General features: G+C 46.8%; 1 protein-coding gene across 1 annotated transcript; it reads right to left on the bottom strand.

Moving 5' to 3' along the window:
- Window positions 1-765: 765 nt before the first annotated feature.
- Window positions 766-8,724, bottom strand: LOC119283531. Its single transcript, XM_037563034.1, has 3 exons — window positions 8,490-8,724; window positions 7,408-7,568; window positions 766-840 (listed from the first exon to the last, which is right to left on the bottom strand). Exons 1-3 carry the CDS (start codon window positions 8,701-8,703, stop codon window positions 766-768), a joined length of 450 nt encoding a protein of 149 aa, XP_037418931.1. The 5' UTR covers window positions 8,704-8,724.
- Between the last annotated feature and the right edge of the window lie 14,239 nt (window positions 8,725-22,963).

Raw genomic sequence — 22,963 nt, 5'->3', positions numbered from 1 at the left:
CTCTTCGGGTGGTAGCCAGGGAGGGATGTTCTCTTGGCACCTTCTCCTCACCTCCAGCAGTCTTCCGGCTGAGCTTTAGTGGATGACTCCACTGGCGCTCAATCTGGGGCTTCTTGCTGGCTCTGGAGGTGGTGACCAGAAGGCGCCGCCCCGTCTCCCGCACACCTCCTTCGCTGCCTCGCCACTCCTGGTTTTGTCAGGCCGTGCTCGATGGGCCTTGACGGGATCAGGGTGGACTCCTGCTTGGGTGCCCCATTTCTTGTCTTTTCCTCCTTCCGTCGTAGTGCCTGAAGGAGCGGAAATGAAAAGAGGGGATCACGGGGCACTTATCTTTTTCAATCTTAAATTTATAGGCGATCGCCAAATTTTAATTCAAATAATATAATCTGTAGAGTCTATCTTTGTATTCTGTAATGCTTGTACTTGCAACTCCATATGAATGAAAAAAATGAATCTTGTCGGGAACTTGTGCATGTGTATGTCCATGCAGAGGCAAAGTGCCTCTTTAGTAGAATAAATGAGTTTTTCCCGGCAAGATATCCTGCCGACACCCTCTTTGTCTGCTAGAGAACTTCGTCTGCCGGGGAAAAGACAAAGGGGCCAGCCCCCCGCCGACTCATTTTTTCCAAAGGCCACTGCGACCACCCAGACTGAAGCAGCGTTCGAGTCATGGATGGGAGCACCTAAGTTTCAAAGAGGGAGGCGAGGTTTTGTTATGTAAAGTTGTAGCTTTATAGAATACTAATGGACAAGAGGTGAACTTATCTATTTGGCTTGCCAGGGATTGCTGTGCCGTGCAATCTTCTCGTCCTTTCTCGAAACCAGGTTCATGGCAAGAACCTGCAACTCCATGTAGATGAGAATGAATGCAGGATGCAATCCTATTTATATGCATATGCAAATGCTCATGAAGTGCTTATGCAACGATCTGGGTGTGCTCGTGCATGCATGCAATCTTAGTTGGCCCCCGCTATAGCGCTTATTTATTTTCACTTGCACGAGGTCATTGCCCCAGCAGGGTTACATGCAACTTCGGCAATGCCATGTACAATGGGTGGTTGCCGGGTAGGGCCCAATAGCCTCTGCGCCTTATGGGTAGAACTTACAGAGATGCTCAATGTTCCATGAGTTTTGCAATGGTGTGCCATCTCTGGTCTATAGACGGACTGCGCCGGGTCTAGAGACTTGTACTACCCGGTAAGGGCCTTCCCACTATGCTGATAACTTGTGTGTACCCTTGGCATACTAACGCGCCTAAGGACAAGGTCACCTTCCTCAAGACACCAGGCATGAATCCGACAGCTGTGATAGCGACGCAGGGCTTGCTGATAGCGTGCAGCATGCGTAGCGGCCCAGAGATGGTTCTCCTCGAGTAGCACAGCATCGTCACGCCGGTGCTGATCTTGCACTACTTCATCATAGGCAAGCACCCGAGGAGACTCGTAAATGAGTTCTGTGGGGATAACTCCTTCTACCACCTAAACCAGGGAGAAGGGAGTCTGCCCGGTAGCTCGATTACGTGTCGTTCAAAGGGACCAGAGAACTACCGACAGCTCCTTGATTCACCGCCTGTCGTGCTTTTGTAGCGTATCGAAAGTCCTTGTCTTTACTCCATGAAGCATTTCAGCGTTCGCCCTCTCAGCTTGTCCATTGCTCCGGGGGTGTGCCACAAAGGCAAATGAGATCTTGCATCCGAGAGTTTGAACATATTGCATGAAGGCATGGCTCGTGAATTGGGCATCATTATCAGTGATGATCCTTGCTGGAACTCCTAAATGACACATCAATTCTCTCAAGAACTCGATAGCTGACGGAGCAGTCACCTTCCTCACGGCAGTCACTTCCGACCACTTTGTAAGCTTGTCGATGGAAACGAACAAGAATTCAAAGCCCCCGATTGATCGGGGGAAAGGGCTGAGGATATCGAGCCCCCAGATTGAAAATGGCCATGACAGAGGGATTGTCTGAAGAGCTTGGGCAGGCAGGTGTGTTTTCTTGGAATGGAACTGACATGCGTCACATGTCGTGATGAACTCAACTGCATCTTGGAGGGCTGTGGGCCAATACAATTCTTGAGAGAATGCTTTCCCAACTAATGCCCTTGATCCAATGTGTGAGCCGCACATTCCTCTATGAATATCAGCCAACAGTTCCTTTCCATCCTCCCTACAGACACACTTCAATTTCACACCGTTGGGCCTCCTTCTGTATAGAGTGTCATCGACAAACTGATACAGACTGTCCCTCTGAGCTACTTTCTCGGCTTCATCTAGGTCGCCGGGGAGTTCTCCGGTTTGGAGGAAGCGGACGAGGTGCCTTGCCCAAGTTGGAGCCTAAGGCTCGACAACAAGGACTAGCGGCAGCTCCTCGGTTGCAGGAGCACCAGCCTCATTAGCAGGGTCCATAGGCCTGGCTGGAGGGGGTGGTTCGGCAGGCTGTGAGGAGTTGTTTCCGGTAGGGTCTCTGCCAGGAGCGGATGGCTCGATCGAGAGAGGCTTACCGTAGTCCAACTTTCTCCTTTTCCGGGCCATTGTGGTTGGTGATACGGAGGGTTGAGAGAGATGGAGAACAAAAGTTCATGGTTCCACAGGAAGCTTCTACGCAACACACTTTGACAAGTGATCGGCTATGTTGTTTTACGCACGGGGTACGTGCTCTGTTTGCAGCCCATCAAAACGCTCATCTAACCTCCTTACTTCCTCAACGTATGCTTCCATCAATGGGCTTTGGTAATCCTTGTTGACTTGTCTCACCAACAACTGTAAATCTCCTCAAATGATCAGCTTCTTAATTCCCAATTCCGTTGTAATTCTAAGCCCAGCAAGGAGCCCTTCATACTCAGCTGTATTGTTGGTGGCTTCTTCCCGGGCAAAGTGCATTTGGACGACGTACTTCAGGTGCTCCCCAGAGGGGGCCACAAGAGGCACGCCAACTCCTGCACCTTGTAGGGAAAAAGCACCATTAAAATACATAATCTATTCTTGGGGTGATTCCTTGCCGGGGAGAGCTGTTTTTGTTGCTTCCTCATCAGGGGTTGGCATCCATTCTTCAATAAACTCTGCCAGCACCCTGCTTTGAATGGTTGAAGTGCTCTCAAATTTCAAACCAAAACTGGATAACTCCAAAGCCCATTCCACTCTTCTTCCAGTAGCCTCAGGGTTTAGGAGTATCCTCTACAACAAAAAACAAGTAACAACCATGATATCATGGGCTTGGAAGTAGTGGTGCAGTTTCCTTGAGGCCATGACGAGGCCAAAGATCAACCTTTGCATACCAGAGTACCTCGATCTAGCCCCTTGCAATAAGGAGTTGACGAAGTACACTAGGCGCTGCACCACTTTCTTCCTTGCCGCGTCCTTGGGGTTGCACTCGTTGCCATGCTTACTGCTTTTCTGATCCTCTTCTGACTCTGAAATGGTCTGGCCACTCTCCGCTTCATCCATTTCTCATTGTGCTACCAGGCTGCACTGACCACTTGGTTGGTTGCTACCAAGTAAAGCAGTAACGGCTCTTGAGGTTTGGGTGCAACCAAGGTAGGCACAGATGACAGGTAAGCCTTCAACTCTTGCAAGGTTGTATCTGCTTCTGGGGTCCACTTCATAGGCCCTGCCTTCTTCAAAAGTTTGAGGAACGGCTGGGCACGCTCGGCAGACTTGGAAATGAATCTGCTTAGCACGGCAACGCATCCCGTCAAGCGCCTCACATCCTTAACTGTCCTTGGCGCTTGGATCTGCTCAATGGCCTTGATCTTGTCGGGGTTAGCTTCGATCCCCCGGTGAGAACGAAGAATCCAAGTAGCTTGCCGGAGGGAACACCGAATACGCACTTCTCCGGGTTAAGCTTCAGGTTGACCTTGCGCAAATTATCAAATGTCTCCTCCAAATCCTGGATAAGGGTGGCCTTATCCTTGGTTTTGACTACAATCTCGTCCATATAAGCTTCTATGTTTCTGTGCAGTTGTGGCTCAAGACCAATCTGGACTTCTCTTGCAAAAGTAGACCCGACACTCTTCAATCCGAAAGGCATGCAGACAAAACAGTATGTACCACATGGAGTGATGAATGATGTTTTCTCTCATCTTCTTTGGACATGAAGATCTGGTGATATCCGGAGCATGCATCCAAAAAGGAGAGCAGATCACACCCTGAAGTAGAATCCACAATCCGATCGATGCGCAACAAGGGGAATGAGTCCTTTGGGAAAGCTTTATTGAGATATGTGAAATCAATTCAAAGCCTCCATTACCCATTCGCCTTCCGGACTACCACTGGGTTTGCCAACCATGTAGGGTGCAGTACTCCTCTGACCAACCCAGCTGCCTCTAACTTCTTGATTTCCTTGGCATGAACTGTTGCCACTCCAAGGCTTGCTTCCTAACTTTCTGCTTGATGGGCTGGGCATGTGAGCAGATAGTAAGATGGTGCTCAATTACCTCCCTGGGAACACCGGGGATATCAGATGGTTACCAGGCAAACACGTCGATATTCGCCTGCAGGAAGGCAACGAGCGCGCTTCCCTATTTGTTGTCAAGGGTGGCACGTATGGTGGAAGTACCATCAACACGAGCCAGCCCTGCCGGGACCTTCTTCACTTGGGGTGCTGCAACCTTGGACCTCTTCCTATTGGAACACTCCGGCACATCGTCAACGGGTGCCGTGCACTCGGAGGGGGCACACTTTCCGGACTCTTTGCCGGAGGTCATACAATCCCTCTTCTTTCCTTGGCGGGGACCGTTGCCGACGCAGCCTCTGCTGCGATGGGATCCCGATACATCCCGTCCACACAGATAATCACATTCTTCTCATCTGATGGGATGGTGATGACTCCCAATGGCCCAGGCATCTTCAAGGTGTTGTAAGCATAATTGGATGCTGCCATGATCTTGGCCAAGCCGGTCATCCCAGAATCCCATTATATGACAGGGGGAGCTCAACCACATCAAACGCAATCTTCTCAGTCCTATAGTTCAGCTCTCCCCCAAACGTCACCAGCAACGTAATTTTTCCCTTGGGACAGCTCCTGCTGGGATTGACTCTTTGAAACGTGTTGATAACCTCCAGCTCTTCCTCTCCTATCTAAAGCTTGTTAATAACTGCTGGGGAAATCAGATTCAACCCGGCCCTGCCTTCCACTAACATCTTTGTGACCTTGAGGTTGCGAATTGTTTGGGAAACACTACTAGGAAAAAGGCTACTAGCAGCGCGGGTAAAATGGCTACTAGCAGCGCGGGTGCCCGCGCTCCTAGTATCGCGCTACAGCTAATAGTTAGTAGTAACGTGGGTTAAATCCACGCTACTACTAACTTTGTAGTAGCGTGTGCCACCCACGCTACTGCTATTATGTAGCTACTACTAATGAAATAGTAGTAGTGTGGGTAAACAACCAACGCTATTAGTATCCTATATACCAGTAGCGCTCAGTTTCGTTATTAGGAATTAAAAAATAAACCAGTACACATCATTACAAATACAAGATTTATAATAAACCAGCATTAGAACACATCGAGTAAGCACATACATAATTGACATGGGCTCCTATTTCATGGTTAACTGGACACCGAAGCCAATAAATGAGCCAAAACCCCATCATTCATGCATTGGTACTCACAATTGACCACTTCAAAGAACATGCAATTATGTATGTCATTAACAATTACAAACATAAGTTTCTTTTTACTACAGTTGTTGTATCTACTATCACATAGTTCCTCTTTCTACCTGTTCTCACTCCAATAATAAGAAAAATGAAAAGGAAAAATAGAGACAATCTGCCGCAATTGCACTTCGGTGTCATGGATTCCGTCTGCCGCTTCAACATCTCATTATCCTGCAGCAATGGAAATTTGCCCCAAAATTACCTTTTGCAACAATATAAGATTGTATTGAGATTTCAGAATTAAACATAGGCATATCTCATAGTTTAAAACAAAGGCACTCAACAGAAAAGTGCATAAATTGAGAGAAAACCTTTGGCCAGCAACACAGCACAGGAGCTACATTCGGTGGAGGAGCTCACTAATCGGTGGAGAAGGTCGAAGTACCAAGTACGTAGCAGCACGATAGAGGAGCACCTATGTTAATGTTTCCCACACAGTTGATTTAACTCTTACTAGTTCTTACAAAATTTACCAAGTAATAACTATAATAATAAACGTGTCCAGGCATCTTTTTTGGACTTAGGACTCCACATACTGCAGCCTATATGCTATAAGCAGTTAGCATCACTACTAAAACAGAACTGAGGTAGAGAGTTTGGTGATGATCAGATTAAGTTTAACCAACATTTCACAATTCACATATCATTCCTGCTTAACACTTGGAACAAAAAGCATCAAGATAGAACTCAGGAATCAGTAAGTCAGTAAGTTTACCATCGATCATATTCGAAACATAGCATACGCATCTTACATATTACAATGAAAGTGTGCATTATGCAGATCAATGGCCTAAGTGGTATAATGATCTAGGACAGAATATGATTGAGCACTAGGATCAAACATGCTGTAATTTTGAAGAACATGGCAGTGTTCAAGTCCTCAACAGACCAAAATCCCAGAGAGGAATAGCGTTGTTCTTTCTTCAAATTACCATACACGGGGAAACAATGACAAGACTGGATTGTTTTAAAAAAAGGAAGAGGATGATTAAGTGGTTTTAATTCAGACCAACAACATGTCAAACAAATCACTCTACCAAGGGTACAGCTATGAGGTAGGTTTCACCAAACTCTCATCGGAGAGAGGAATAAAAAATGAGAGACAGAGAGAGGACCTTCTATCATGTGGGCAGTAGCAGGGTTGGAGCAGCCACTCGCCTCGTCGTCCTCCTCTCACAGCAGCAGATTTTTGCTTGACAAGCAGATATGAGCACAAAACGCACACATCAGGTGGCGTCAAGCACATGGCTACATGTATAACAAAAGGAAAGGCAACTCTCTTCATTTTTCAGTTTCTAAACTAAATACAAAATGATCGTGAAATCTTAGGCATAACCAAAGGAAAGCAGATTTGCAAAATCACTTGAACTTGCTTATACTACACATACAGAGTCCATTTTTTTACTATCAATATTGATGTTATAAGATGTTCAGTTACAAACATGCAAACTGCACTAGTGCTTTCAAAATTTTCCACTAGTGTGAGTTGAGTTGAGTTGCTAATTAACAAGTGACAAGCACAATGCATATATAGGGTAAATTTTGCAAATACATGTGGCCGACGTAATTTATTCAGTTTGAAACTTGAGGTGCTGCAAAGTATTATGCTTCATTTGTTCAAGAATACATGTAAGTTGGATTGCAAGACCTCTCCTCTTCTCCTCTCTGAAAAAATAATTACTTGATGTGGTTCAGCAAGCAGCCGGAGGAAAGAGATGAACAGAGGGTAAGGGGGAGAAGAGAAATGCTTACCTTTCCCCACTTTGGAGGAGAACCATTCAATATGTATGAGCATTCAGGGGCCATCCACTTTGGAGGAGAACCATTGAATATGTATGAGCATTCAGTCAATGCGTCCCCTATCCCCACACCAGCTCCAAGTGCAACTGATGCCCAGCGTGTTGTTGGGCTACCTGTATAAAATAACACAAGTCACAAACATGCATTAGACCATAGATTTAGTGACAGTTACTTCACAAAGTATAAATTTGAGTTCTTCTCAAAGTGTTTCTTTTGGCATATCCCAACTCTGAATAATTAACAAGTAAATAAGCATTGGGATGAACAACATCAAGACGAAACACGGGAATCACTAGGTCCACCAGCTCACCATCGATCATATAAAAAACATCTTACATGTTACATGTAACTCTAAAAATGAGCATTGCGCAGATCTATGGCCTATGTGGTATAACTATCTAGGATAGAATATGATTGGGCACTAACAAGAAACGCGCTATAACTTTGAAGGACCATTCAGTATTCAAGTCCTCCACAGACCACAATCCCAGTTAGACCATTCTTTCTCTAACTTACCAGCCACAGGGAAATGATGATAGCTCCACAAGGAAAATCATCGCTCACACCAACTAAAATCGCACACAAAATTTTCCCTGCCCACCCCAATCAAAGCCATCAAATAGCCTAGCCAGCAATTAAAGCACGTCTTGCTCTTCCTACACTGATTGACGAATGAATTGAAATGGGGCTCTGGCCCCTATAGAATACAAACATAGAGCAAATGAAACATCATTGGAATCTCACAGCCGTTGACGCAAATAGACTAGAGAAACTTAATCCTATCAAATTTAGCGTTCCAATCACATAGAAAAGAATCAATCTACACCGTCCTGAAGCAGAGGGCGCGCATTAGTGCCTTCCACGAGAGCGTCGCCCAGAGGAGCGTGCCCTACGTACGCAGTTGGGAAATCCCGCATCAGATTGTATGGAGCACGGGCATCATTTTCGCCCAACCCTAGATCAAGAGATACACACGGAGGCGCGGTGAATAGATCTCATGGTAGAGCAAGGGGGCGAGTGATTGGGGAGCTTACGGAAGGGGATGAGGCCCCCGAAGGCATCAGTGAGGAAGGAGTAGGTGACATGCGTCCCGCGGCGGATCGCGAGGTCGAGGCAGGCGTCCCACTTGGCATCGAGGTCGTACAGCGGCGGGATCCCGAACCTAGTGGGCAGGGACGGCTTCGGTGCCGGGGTCGGGGCGGCGGGTGGCGCGGGCGCTGCGGCGGTGTTCTCGGGCGACTCTTCCATGGGAGGGAGGGAGGGAGGAGAGGAAGGGATGATGGTTGCAACACGGGGAGGAAGAGAAGGTAGGGTGGGGTGGAGAGGCGATGTGAATGGGGGAGAGAAAGGCGGAGGTGGCGGCGGCAAGGAGATCACTTAGTAGTTGCGTTGGGTTTATATCCTAGGCTAACCCAACACTACTACTATGGCATGTCACGGTTTCACGATGCAGACCACTTAGTAGTAGCATGTGGTTTACAATCCGCGTTACTACTATCAACTTAATAGCAGCGTGGGTTTATAACCAGTGCTACTACTATGGCTGGCCCCGAGGGGCAAGGTGGAAATCACTTAGTAGTAGCGAGGGTTATAAACCCGCACTACTACTATCAACTTAGTAGTAGCGGTGGTATAAACCCGCGCTACTAGTAAGTAGTAGTAGCGAGGGGTATAAACCCACACTACTAGTAAGCGTCTACCTATAAGCTTTTCCCTAGTAGTGAAACCAACAACGGCAAACTCTCTACAACGATGGTGTGAAAGGATGGTCCTCCTCATCAAAGATGATGGGCGTGCTGGACCATTTGAGCGGCTTCCGAGCCTCTGGCGCTGGCTCCACAACATTGACCTTTCGTGCCCATCGCTTGAGCTGGCGATGGGAGGAGTGCAAGGACGCACCCCCATCAATGCATAAGGCGTCAATGTCCCTCGGAAATTTCTGCTCACGGGTTTCCTCTTCATTCCCTCCATCACTCAAATCATCACAGGTTTCCTTCTCTTGGACCCTGGCGGGTTTTCCTTGGTTCCGAAAGGGTTTGCCGGGGCGGTTTGCTTCACTGCCTCCACCCTTTCTGCCAGCAACATTCTGACCTTTCTCCTTATCACGCTTATCATACTCTGCTCTCTATCTCTTGACAAGTTGCTCAACTTGATAACATTCATGGAGGTTGTGGCCCTTGGTCCGGTGGATCTTGTAGTATGACTCTTCACCTTTCCCGGCTTTATCCACGGTAGTGGCTTTCCGGTAGGCAGTGCATGCGGCAACTTCCATGCCGAGGGCCTCAGCCTTGGCCTTCTTGCCAGTACTAGGCGTGCCAGAACCTTCAACAATCATCATTGTTTTATCTCTTGGCTTCTTGTTGCGCTTCTTGCCTTTTCTTTTTCTAGTTGATTCATCTTCTTCCTCTGATCAACATTGATGCAATCCTCCTCTCAGGGCAGCTTCCTTCCTTCCTCCATCCGAGCACACTTATCCACTAGTGTGTACAGCTCCTTCACAGTCTTGGGCAACCACACACTCATCTTAAAACGAATGGAACGGCTGCATACATTGGACTGGAAGGCTGCTATAACAGTTGCAGGATGGATATTTGGAATATTCCTATGGACTTTACTTAATCTTTGTAAATACTTACGGAGAGTTTCTCCTTCTTTCTGCTGGAGAAGCTGTAGGTCACTGGGCCTACCGGGCTCCTAGTGGCCACCGGTGAAGGCACCGGTGAACTCGTGGCATAAGTCTACCCATGATGAAATGGAGTTCTCCGGCAGTGAATGAGCCAAGATCTCACGTTGGACTTTAGAGCCAACGGGAAGTAGTTGGCGAACACCTTCTCGTCTCTTTCCCTGGCAGCCTGAACAGCGATGGTGTAGATGCTTAGGAACTCTACCGGGTTCAGTCTCCCATAGTACTTCTTGGGTATCTCCGGCTTGAACATGCGGATGGACGGCCAACGGACTTGCCGCAGCTCGCGCGTAAAGGCAGGGTGGTCGACTTCGAAAGTTAGGCACCTGCCAACACCGAACGCAGGCTTGTCGACCTTGAGGCCGCCAAACCCGTCGGTCTGGCGGGGTTCGTCGATAGGCCGTCCCACGATGACGCGTGTGTCTCTCCGCCACCGGGTACACCGTTGGCCCGGACGTGCTCGAGGGTCGGAAGAGGCCATCGATACATCGTCGGGATCTTGATCTTGCTGCACCCGCGCCTGCTGTCGTGGTGGGGACTGCACGATAGGGACAACCCCCTCCGTTCGGCTAGCAGTACGAGCAGTCATCTTCACTTGGGGAGGTCGTGGCGGGCCAGCGCACCGCGAGCCCCCAGCCTTAGCGAAAGCGAGCAGACTCTGGATGGTGGCATGCAATTCATCCATATGCTCGGCTACTGGCGGGAACCTTAGTACTAGCTGGGCCCACGCCATAGCCTTTGTGGCTGTGCATGGCATGTAAGTTGACGAACTCAACCGCACTTTCGCCTGGCTCCTAACGGTGCCAGCGGCGGCGACCGCGGTGGCGCACCCACGCTACGGTGGGGCAGCCACCTGGGAAGCGGGGTCACGCGGCGATGGTGCTCGAGGGTCCGTGGCTCTGTCGGGTGTAGTGGATGGGTCGGCTCGCCTTGGAGGAGACACACGTGCCATGACCGCCCCCGTAGCAGGGACGGCCGGAGGACGGTGCCTCATCCTTCACCGAGCGCCGTTGTTGTGGTTGCGCCCGTCGGTGGGAGGAAGGGATGTATGTGGATTCACCCTCCCGTCCATACCTTGTGGATCTTGACCGTCAAAACGCTGCTAAAGATGTTCTCCTCCAACGCCTTCTGCCCCCGTGCCTGCCGCAGGGGGAGTGGCGACGGCGCACCTGCTCCTCCCACGCTCCTGATACGTCTACAACGTATCAATAATTTTTGATTCTTCCATGCTATTATATTATCTGTTTTGGATGTTTAATGGGCTTTAATATGCATTTTTATATTATTTTTGGGACTAACCTATTAACTGAAGGCCCTGTGCAAATTGCTGTTTTTTTTTGCCTATTTTAGTGTTTCGCAAAAAAGGCATATCAGACGGAATCCAAACGGAATGAAATCATCGTGAGGATCTTTTTGTAACAAACACAATCCATGAGACTTGGAGTGGAGGTCAAGGAAGCAACGAGGCAGCCACGAGATAGGGCGGCACGCCCAGGGGGGTAGGCGCGCCCCCACCCTCATGGGTCCCTCATAGCTCCACCGACCTACTTCTTTCGCCTATAAATACTCTTATACCCTGAAAACATCTAGGGGAGCCACGAAACAACTTTTCCACCACCGCAACCTTCTATACCCGTAAGATCTCATCTAGGGACCTTTTCTGACGATCTGCCGGATGGGGATTGGATCACGGAGGGCTTCTACATCAACACCATAGCCTCTCCGATCATGTGTGAGTAGTTTACCATAGACCTTTGGGTCCATAGTTATTAGCTGGATGCCTTCTTTTCTCTCTTTGGTTCTCAATACAAAGTTCTCCTTGATGTTCTTGGAGATCTATTCGATGTAATTCTTTTTGCGGTGTGTTTGTCGAGATTCGATGAATTATGGGTTTATGATCAAGATTGTCTATGAACAATATTTGATTCTTCTCTGAATTATTATATGCATGATCTGATATATGTGCAAGTCTCTTTGATTTTTTAGTTTAATTTGGCCTACTAGATTGTTCTTTCTTGCAATGGGAGAAGTGCTTAGCTTTGGGTTCAATCTTGCGGTGCTCGATCCCAGTGACAGAAAGGGAACCGGCACGTATTGTATTGTTGCCATCGAGGATAAAAAGATGGGTTTTATATCATATTGCTTGAGTTTATCCCTCCACATCATGTCATCATGCCTAATACGTTACTCTGTTCTTATGAACTTAATACTCTAGAAGCATGTTGGATAGCGGTCGATGTGTGGAGTAATAGTAGTAGATGTAGAATCGTTTCAGTCTACTTGATACAGACGTGATGCCTATGTTCATGATCATGCCTAGATATCATCATAACTATGCGCTTTTCTATCAATTGCTCGACAGTAATTTGTTCACTCGCCGTAATATATGCTATCTTGAGAGAAGCCACTTGTGAAACCTATGGCTCCCGGGTCTACTTTACATCATATAAGTTTCTGATCTACAATTCTATTTTACTATTTATTTTGGAATCTTTACTTTTCAATCTATACAACAAAAATACCAAAAATATTTATCTTATTATTTTTATCAGATCTCACTTTCATAAGTGACCATGAAGGGATTGACAACCCCTTTATCGCGTTCGTTGCGAGGTTCTTGTTTGTTTGTGCAGGCACTAGGCGACTTGCGTGTAGTCTCTTACTGGATTAATACCTTGGTTCCCAAAAACTGAGGGAAATACTTACGCTACTTTGCTGCATCACCCTTTCCTCTTAAAGGGAAAACCAACACATGCTCAAGAGGTAGCAAGAAGGATTTCTGGCGCCGTTGCCGAGAAGATTTGCACCAAGTCAAGTCAAGATTTGATCTCCTGTCAACTAGCCATTTCTGGCGCCATTGCCGGGGAGATCTACACTCAAGTCAACACATACACGATACCCATCACAAACTCTTATCCCTCGCATTACATTATTTGCCATTTTCCTCTCGTTGTCCTCTCCCCCATTTCACCCTTGCACATCCCAGTACACCGCCGGAGGCATTCACATAGAGTCATATTTTGTTTTAAGTATCGAGTTGTAATTCTTGAGTTGTAAGTAAATAAAAGTGTGATGATCATCATTATTAGAGCATTGTCCCATGTGAGGAAAGGATGATGGAGACTATGATTCCCCCACTAGTCGGAATGAGATTCTGGACGAAAAAAAAGAGGCCATAAAAAAAGAAAAAAGGGGGCCCAAATAAAAAAATGAGAGAAAAAGAGAGAAGGTTCAATGGTACTATCCTTTTTTCACACTTGTGCTTCAAAGTAGCACCATGATCTTCATGATAGAGAGTCTCTTATTTTGTCACTTTCATGTACTAGTGGGAATTTTTCATTATATAATTGGCTTGTATATTCCAATGATGGGCTTCCTCAAAATTGTCATAGGTCTTCGTGAGCAAGCAAGTTGGATGCACACCCACTTAGTTTCTTTTGTTGAGCTTCCATACACTTATAGCTCTATTGCATCTGTTTCATGGCAATCCTTACTCACTCATATTGATATCTATTGATGGGCATCTCCATAACCCTTTGATACGCCTAGTTAATGTGAGACTATGTTCTCCTTTTTGTCTTCTCCACAACCACCATTCTATTCCACCTATAGTGCTATGTCCATGGCTCACGCTCATGTATTGCGTGAATATTGAAAAAGTTTGAGGACATCAAAAGTATGAAACAATTGCTTGGCTTTTCATCAGGGTTGTGCATGATTTAAATATTTTGTGTGATGAAGATAGAGAATAGCCAGACTATATGATTTTGTAGGGATAGCTTTCTTTGGCCATGTTATTTTGAGAAGACATAATTGCCTGGTTAGTATGCTTCAAGTATTATTGTTTTTATGTCAATATTAAACTTTTGTCTTGAATATTTTGGATCTGAATATTCATGCCCCAATAAGGAAAATTACATTGAAAACAATGTTAGGTAGCATTCCACATCAAAAATTCTATTTTTATCATTTACCTACTCAAGGACGAGCAGGAATTAAGCTTGGGATGCTTGATACGTCTCCAACGTATCTATAGTTTTTTATTGTTCCATGCTATTATATTATCTGTTTTGGATGTTTAATGGGCTTTAATATGCACTTTTATATTATTTTTGGGACTAACCTATTAACCGAAGGCCTAGTGCAAATTGCTGTTTTTTGCCTATTCCAATGCTTCGCGGAAAAGGAATATCAAACGGAATCCAAACGCAACGAAACCTTCGCGAGGATCTTTCTTTGGAACAAACGCAATCTAGGAGACCTGGAGTGGAGGTCAAGGAACCAACGAGGTAGCCACGAGGTAGGGCGGCGCTCCCAGGGGTAGGCGCGCCCCCACCCTCGTGGGCCCCTCGTAGCTCCACCGACCTAGTTCTTTCGCCTATATATACTCTTATACCCTGAAAACATCCAGGGGAGTCATGAAACCACTTTTCCACCGCTACAACCTTCTATACCCATGAGATCCCATTTGGGGACCTTTTCCGGCAATCTGCCGGAGGGGGATTCAATCACGGAGGTCTTGTACACCAACACTATAGCCTCTCCGATGATGTGTGAGTAGCTTACCATAGACCTTCAGGTCCATAGTTATTAGCCAGATGGCTTATTCTCTCTCTTTTGTTCTTAATACAAAGTTCTCCTCGATGTTCTTGGGGATCTATTCGATGTAATTCTTTTTGCGGTGTGTTTGCCGACATCCGGTGAATTGTGGGTTTATGATCAATATTATCTATGAACAATATTTGATTCTTCTCTGATTTCTTATATGCATGATTTGATATCTTTGCAAGTCTCTTAGAATTTTTGGTTTAGTTTGGGTTACTAGAATGATCTTTCTTGCAATGAGAGAAGTGCTTAGCTTTGGCTTCAATCTTGCAGTGCTCGATCCCAGTGATAGAAAGGGAACCAACATGTATTGTATTGTTGCCATCGAGGATAAAAAGATGGGGTTTATATCATATTGCTTGAGTTTATCCCTCCACATCATGTCATCTTGCCTAATGCGTTACTCTGTTCTTATGAACTTAATACTCTCGATGCATGCTGGATAGCGGTCGATGTGTGGACTAATAGTAGTAGATGCAGAATCATTTCGGTCTACTTGATATGGACGTGATGCCTATGTTGATGATCATGCCTAGATATCATCATAACTATGCGCTTTTCTATCAATTGCTCGACAGTAATTTGTTCACCCACCGTAATATATGCTATCTTGAGACAAGCCACTAGTGAAACCTATGGCCCTCGGGTCTACTTTACATCATATAAGTTTCTGATCTACAATTCTAGTTTACTATTTATTTTGCAATCTTTACTTTTCAATCTATACAACAAAAAATACCAAAAATATTTATTTTATTATCTTTATCAGATCTCACTTTGGTAAGTGACCATGAAGGGATTGATAACCCCTTTATCGCGTTGCTTGTGGGTTCTTGTTTGTTTGTGTAGGTACTAGGCGACTTGCGTGTAGTCTCCTACTGGATTGATACCTTGGTTCTCAAAAACTAAGGGAAATACTTACGCTACTTTGCTGCATCACCCTTTCCTCTTCATGGGAAAACCAACGCATGCTCAAGAGGTAGCAGCCCCAGCAGCGCTCACGTCCTCACTAGTTCCCGGATCCCCCACGACATCTGGGGCCGCGGGTAGCGGAGCCTTCGAGGTGGATGGCTGGGCCGAGGGGCCGGACTTCTTGGGTGCCATGGTCGATGGCGTCGTCAAAGATGAAGATGTCGATGAAAGTGACGTGATGCGCGCGCTTTCAGGTTCGCACAAGCATTCCCCGTACCTGGCACACCAAAGATGCAGCGGGATATCCACGACCACCTATGGGTCCGGGCAGCCCCTTGCTGGTTTGGAGGGGGACATCACGTTGCACAAAGAGCAGACCAGCGTGCGGCAGCATGGCAGAGAGAACATAAGCAATTTACCCAGGTTTGGGCCGCCGCGAGGCGTAAGACCCTACTCCTGCTTTGGTGGATTGATGGTGGAAATGAATGTGGTGGTGCGTGGTTCACTTGCCCGGCAAGGCCTGCCTCAGGGCTACGGTCACCACAAGCGTATTGCGGCTCGGGTTTGTCAAGTTTCCAACCCTCTAACCCCCCTCATACGATCGCCATGGGCCTCCTTTTATAGATTAAGGGGTCATCACAGTGGCAAAACAGTCATTACCCACTAATATGATAGCAAAATGTGCTATCATACCTAACTCTGTGGGCTCGATCTCGATCTCTCTAAGTTGCATATTGGTTCTTCAAGTCTCTTGGTTCTTCAATCCCCTACTTAAGTTGGTGCTCCAATCTTGATTTTGTGACTGTGCACAGTTGGGAAACATACCCGGGGTTTGTTACACCGACAAAAGGCATAAGGAATATTCTCTTACAAAGGAAGCAAGACTAGGATTCCACTTGTAATAGATTAGTCCTAGTCCTACTAGGACTCCACATGTAACCTGCCCCTCCAACTTATATAAGGAGGGGTAGGGCACCCCAAGAGGGACAAGTTTTACAAGTTACGTTTTAGATAGACAAGTCAATAGCTCTCGAGATAGAGCACCCTTGTAATCGCGATCATCATCATCAATATGAATCAAGTAGGATGTAGGATTTTTCCTCCATCGTGAGGGGCCGAATCTGGGTAAAAAACCTCATGTCTCTCGTCCCACTCAACCCCTCTCAATCTACTACATAGATGCGTTGGCCTCACGACTAAGTCCTTACAACAAGGACATCTTCCATGACAAATCCACGACAATTGGCGCCGTAGTGGCTGGTCTCTGCCACTTCATCGACCCAGGCCTCGCCCGAAAGATGCCACCGCCGGGAGTTGCTCCTGTAAACCAAATCGCCTCTGCTTCGATGCTCGTGGCCCTGCCTCCGCGCCCATGAGTCGTCGGTTTGAGTTAAGCTATTTTTAAAGATGGGGCTCCGAGCGGCCGTCATTGGCTTGCGCCTCTAAACCACTGGTCATTGTCGAGCCACCGTTCCCACGGCCTTACCTCAGCCTCCGCCGGAGTATTTTCCTTTTCTATCTCCATACATGAATGCCTTGCAAGCCGCCTTTCTGAGCCAACGATATGGGAATTATTTTGCTCGTACTGCTATAGGGGAGTCTCAGCAATTATTTTATTCCCTATGTCAACCGTGGAGGATGTGAGCTTGAGCAGCTGCTGAAGTGAGTTCAAAGTCAGGAGGGTCTTCGACAAGAAGAGATATTACAAAACTTTGACATGCCAGCTCTCTAATGTCATTGTTTAACTATGAGAGGATGTGGAGCTAATGTTCTGAATCACAAACAAGCCGATATTGCTACAGAGCTTGACTATATATGCTTGCTTCTGCAAAGTTGCACTTGCTTGGCAGGTTGCGACGAAGAAATTCCACTACTTTGGCCAGTTCTAAATTGGCACTTGGTGCTACCCAGAGGGCATTACTTGGTCGAATTTCTATGGGTACTGATCCAGCATCGGTACAATTATTACATTCACCTGGGATTTCCTATGGGTATGGACACCAGCGAAGAAAGAAGGACCAAGGAGTTTGACTAGGTGTGGTCAGCTCAAAATTTATCAGAGTACACACGTCAGTTATTACGAATATCTGCAGCTCGCTCGCGGTGGACATCAACTATACCACAGTCATCATCAACCTCACGGTTGATAGTTTCCGACAAAATATGTTAGGTGGTATTCATCTAAATCTATTTTCTTAACATATTGTTTTCAGCAGAGAACAATCACTTTGGTCTGTATATTTTATGTGCAGGATAATTATTCATTACAAAGTGGCATTATACCATAGAGATGGTGGCGTGCCAACTTCATTCGGCATAGGTGGTCGTCCGTGTCGTGTTACTCAATGGACTCCCGCACCGGTTTACAATGTCGTGGCAGTCTCCCGCGACCGCACTGGCTTACAATGCCACGACTGTCTCTCGCGACCGCACCGGTTTACAACGCCGTGGCCGTCTCTCATGACCGCGCCATCTTCTAACATTGTGGCCGACTTCTACGTCTACATCAACATGCCAGGGGCTGCATACACCAGTACGAGGCACCCAACGGACTCGCGCAAGCCGCCGTGCCCGTGGTCCATTTTACATCAACACATCGGTGCAGTGCTTGCCTGTATGAGCCGCCCAATGGACGCACGCAAGACGCTGCCCGCAGTCTGATTTACATCAGCATTTCAGTGCAATGTTCATCTATACAAGCCGCCCAAATGGACAGGCGCACAAGTCGCCGCCATTGCGGTTTGGTTAAACCTCAATAAGCAGCCGGGACAAACCATCGACCGGATTATAAAAGCAATTCATACGGGATCATCTATAACCCACCACGGTCAAGCTTAACCTTCAGTGGATTTGCATGGTGTTGTCAACACCGAGGGCATACGCTTATGACACAGTCAACTATGAAGACTCTCAAGCCGCCTCTTCGAGTCAACTTAAGACTCGAGGGCAACAGATATGGCTCAACACATTGTTGTTTTCAACAAAAACCCTGGGTCATTGCAAGGAAGTTAACCCGGTCCCAGTAGATACTACATTATTGACAGAAGGATTAGACGTTCCCAAGAGGACGAGCCGCCGAGAGGTGCCATTCAAACATGGGTGCCCTGATTTATTGGATCATCATAAGGTCACTTGGGGGCTTCTGCCGTTTTCTTCATACAAGATGGTGGCTTATAAAAGGGCGGTTTACAAGATGGTGCAATAGTTGATATCATCGACAAGGTCATTTGGGGGCTTTCAACCCGCCGGGTTAAGCTTCAACCCTCTCGATCGGCTCTTCAGCCACTACAAGTTCGGGTCATGTACCCAAAAGTTGATTACGTCAACAAGGTCGTTTGGGGGCTTTCAACCCGTCGGGTTAAGCTTCAACCCTGTCGGTTGGCTCTTCAGCCACCGCAAGTTTGGGTTATAGCTGCCTGTAAGCTGACGCCACTCTGCCAGGTGAACCTCCAAACTCTTACCAGTTAATCTCTTTCATGAGACTCTGCAGTAATTAAAGTGCAAATGGCGGCTTGTGTCACGTGAGGGCCTCTTACCGATGCGAGGATAAACTCACTCATCTGTTGCGTACTCTTCACCAAGTGGCCCATTGTACTCTTAACAGTTACTCTTTTATAGACCCTGCACTGTTTAAGGTTCAAACGACGGATTTACATCACGTGAGAAGTAGCTTATGGGCATAGGGGTACTCATGCCCTGCTCTAGTGCTCCATTATGGCTCATCGTACTCTTAACAATTACTCTTTTAAAGACCCCGCACTGTTGAGGTTCAAATGACGAATCTGTGCCATGTGAGATCAGGCATATGAGTTTAGGCAGCCATGCCTAAGTTTTTCAAAAACAAAAAGAAGGAAAGCAAGAACATCATACATTGCATAGATCATCATGCATTGCATCATGCATCATACATATGTATCATGCCGGTCTTCAAACCGGCTCAAATCATAAAATTCTGCAGGTACAAATAGATCTTTCACTGGTGCGCGTCGGTCCTAAACAAACGGTTTTTAACCCCTTTCCGCGATGACATTTGGAACCGTCCCCAAGTGTGTGTGGGTGATAGGGGGGTCCTTCCCACACGACCTAGAAACCGCCGGGGATATGGAGCAGTGATCCAGAGGCCTTCCAAAATGTAATCGTGTGCGATGCAGCACACACTAAATTCTTTCGCTTGTGTGGTATCAGTGATTAAGTGTTTCTAATGACGCAGTGAAACCATACTGTCTGCCGTAACGAACCGTTTGGGAAACAGTATGTAAGGCACACGGGCCAACATATCCATTGTGTGCGATTTGTGCCCCATCGCACATGAGTTTTCTGCGTAACCCGTCTGCCATGCTAGACTCTATCGCACACGTTTGCCAACAATTACCGTCTGTGATAATATTCTATCACAAATGGTTCAGGAGCCCCTTCACACACATACAAGTGACGCAGACCGTTTGTGATTTGTTGGGTATCACCGACGGTTGCCGCAAGAGTGACGTGTGCTTTTCGTTTGGGATCCTACACATTTCCTGAAAAAATTATGACTGGGATTGTATTTTGCGTTGGGCATGGTTTACTCCCAGTTCTCGTGTGAGATAATGCGATATCACAAACGGTTTTGGAGACCCTACGCACACGTAGTAGCACTGCAAATCTTTTTCGATCTGGTGTGTATCACCAACAGTTCCGCTACGATTGACGCATGCTTTCCGATGTGGATCGCACACACTCATTTAGTTGAAATGTGTGCGGAGAAATTGCGAGGTTAAAACCAAAATATCCCATTTTGAATCGGCACGCAAAAAGAAAATTCGCCACAATATTCAATTGATCAAATAATGTCCACAGGAAGAACATTCGTCAGATTTCGCAACAATTGCAATTGAACATATGGTAGCTAAATTCCAATGATTTGTCCAGACATATATGCATTACATAATTAATCATAGTTTAAAAAATACGAAGACCTCATCAGATAGACAACAGTGGATCCATGCATTATATGTTTAGCGGCTAACTCTTAATGTTTCAGGAGAACGCATGCTGAAATCCTCATTATCACCAGTGGTATTGATGTATTGATCCAGGAAGAAGTCGCTGATAAATCTCCGAACCATCAGCAATTCACTAGCCAGGAACGGTTCAGGGGTCCTCGGTTTTGTAACACCCACAATGCGGCTATATCTCCCACGTGTCAGGGCACGACTTAGAGGCATAGCCGCATGGTAGGTTTGTCGCAAGAGGGGTAATCTTCACACAATCCCATGTACTGAATAAGACAGGGATAAAGAGTTGGCTTAGAATCACCACTTCACACAAATACAAGTTAAACATACATCACCGAAATTACAAACAAGGTCCAACTACGGAACCAAAATAAAGGAAGACAACCCCAAACGCTAGATCCCCGATCGTCCCAACTGGGCTCCACTACTGATCAATAAGAAACAAACACGATCTTCATCGAGCTCCCACTTGAGCTCAGTTGCATCATCTGTACTGGTATCATTGGCACCTGCAACTGTTTGGAAGTATCTGTGAGTCACGAGGACTTAGCAATCTCACACCCGCGAGATCAAGACTATTTAAGCTTATGGGTAGGAAAGGGTAGTGAGGTGGAGCTGCAGCAAGCACTAAGCACATATGGTGGCTAACATACGCAAATAAGAGCGAGAAGAGAAGCAACGCAACAGTCAAGAAGCTAGAAGTGATCAAGAAGTGATCCTGAAGCTACTTACGTCCAAACATAACACAAGAACTGTGTTCACTTTCCGGACTCCGCCGGAAAGAGACCATCACGGCTACACACGCGGTTGATTCATTTTAACTAAGTTTAGTGTCAAGTTCTCTACAACCGGACATTGACAAATTCCCATCTGCCACATAACCGCCGCCACGGCTTTCAAAAGTTCAAACCCTGCAGGGGTGTCCCAACTTAGCCCAAAACAAGGTCTCACAGTCAACGAAAGATATTCCTTCTCCCATGAAGACCCGATCAGACTCGGAATCCCGGTTACAAGACATTTCGACAATGGTAAAACAAGACCAGCAAAGCCGCCCGATGTGTCGACAATCCCGGTCGCACGTATCTCGTTCTCAGGACACACCGGATAGGTCAAGCTACGAGTAAAACCAGCCATCAAGTTGCCCCGAGGTGGACCCGCAGGTTGCCCGGTTCGGACCAACACTTAGAGAAGCACTAGCCCAGGGGGGTTAAAATAAAGGTGACCCTCGGGCTCCGGAAACCCTAGGGAAAAAGGCTTAGGTTGTTAGGCAAATGTAAAACCAAGGTTGGGCCTTGCTGGAGGAGTTTTATTCAAAGCGAACTGTCAAGGGGTTCCCATAACACCCAACCGCGTTAGGAACGCAAAATCAAGGAACATAACACCGGTATGACGGAAACTAGGGCGGCAAGAGTGGAACAAAATACCAGGCATAAGGCTGAGCCTTCCACCCTTTACCAAGTGTATAGATGCATTAATTAAAATAAGAGATATTGTGATATCCCAACACATCCATGTCCCCACATGGACCAAACTTCAACTTCACCTGCAACTAGCAACGCTATAAGAGGGGCTGAGCAAAAGCGGTAACATAGCCAAACAACATTTTGCTAGGAAAAGGTGGGTTAGAGGCTTGACATGGCAATATCGGAGGCATGATGTACCAAGTGGTAGGTATCACGGCATAGCAATAGAGCGAACAACTAGCAAGCAAAGATAGAAGTGATTTCGAGGGTATGGTCATCTTGCCTGAGATCCCGCAAGGAAGATGTAACGCCCCGAGACTGATATGCCAAGTGTCTCCCAGTTATTCGCTGTTGTTGCCATGTCTTTTGCTTGCGTGTTGCATTTCATCATGTCATCATGTGAATTGCATCATCATGTCTTCAAAACTTGCATCCGTCCGGGTCACCCCGTTCCTTCCGTTGTCCGTTCTGAGTCCAACCACACTTGCACGCGCCCGCGGCACGTCTGAAATATTATTTTATAAGTGGCTGGAAAATGTTCTCGGAATGGGTTGAAAGCTGGCGTGCAGTGTTGTTATGTCCTAGGAAGTCCGCCTACCAAGTTTCATCACATTCGGAGTTCGTTTGATAGCCCAACGGATAACTATAGCGACATCATAGTCGGTCAAACGTCGGACGTTTTCGGTCTCCGGAAACAGTCGCCGAGCCTCCCTCTCTTCTCTTCTCTCAGCTCGAGACCGTCTACACAGCCCACTACCTACCACCAGGTCCAACCTAACCTCTCTCGTCAGCCCGCGGACCTCCTCGCGCGCGCATCCGAAAGCTGTCCCGGACCCGACCCGGGCAGTCGC

The sequence above is a fragment of the Triticum dicoccoides genome, chromosome 4A (genome assembly GCF_002162155.2).
Source record: "Triticum dicoccoides isolate Atlit2015 ecotype Zavitan chromosome 4A, WEW_v2.0, whole genome shotgun sequence".
Lineage (NCBI taxonomy): Eukaryota > Viridiplantae > Streptophyta > Magnoliopsida > Poales > Poaceae > Triticum > Triticum dicoccoides.
This window is presented reverse-complemented; position numbering and strand designations above follow the sequence as displayed.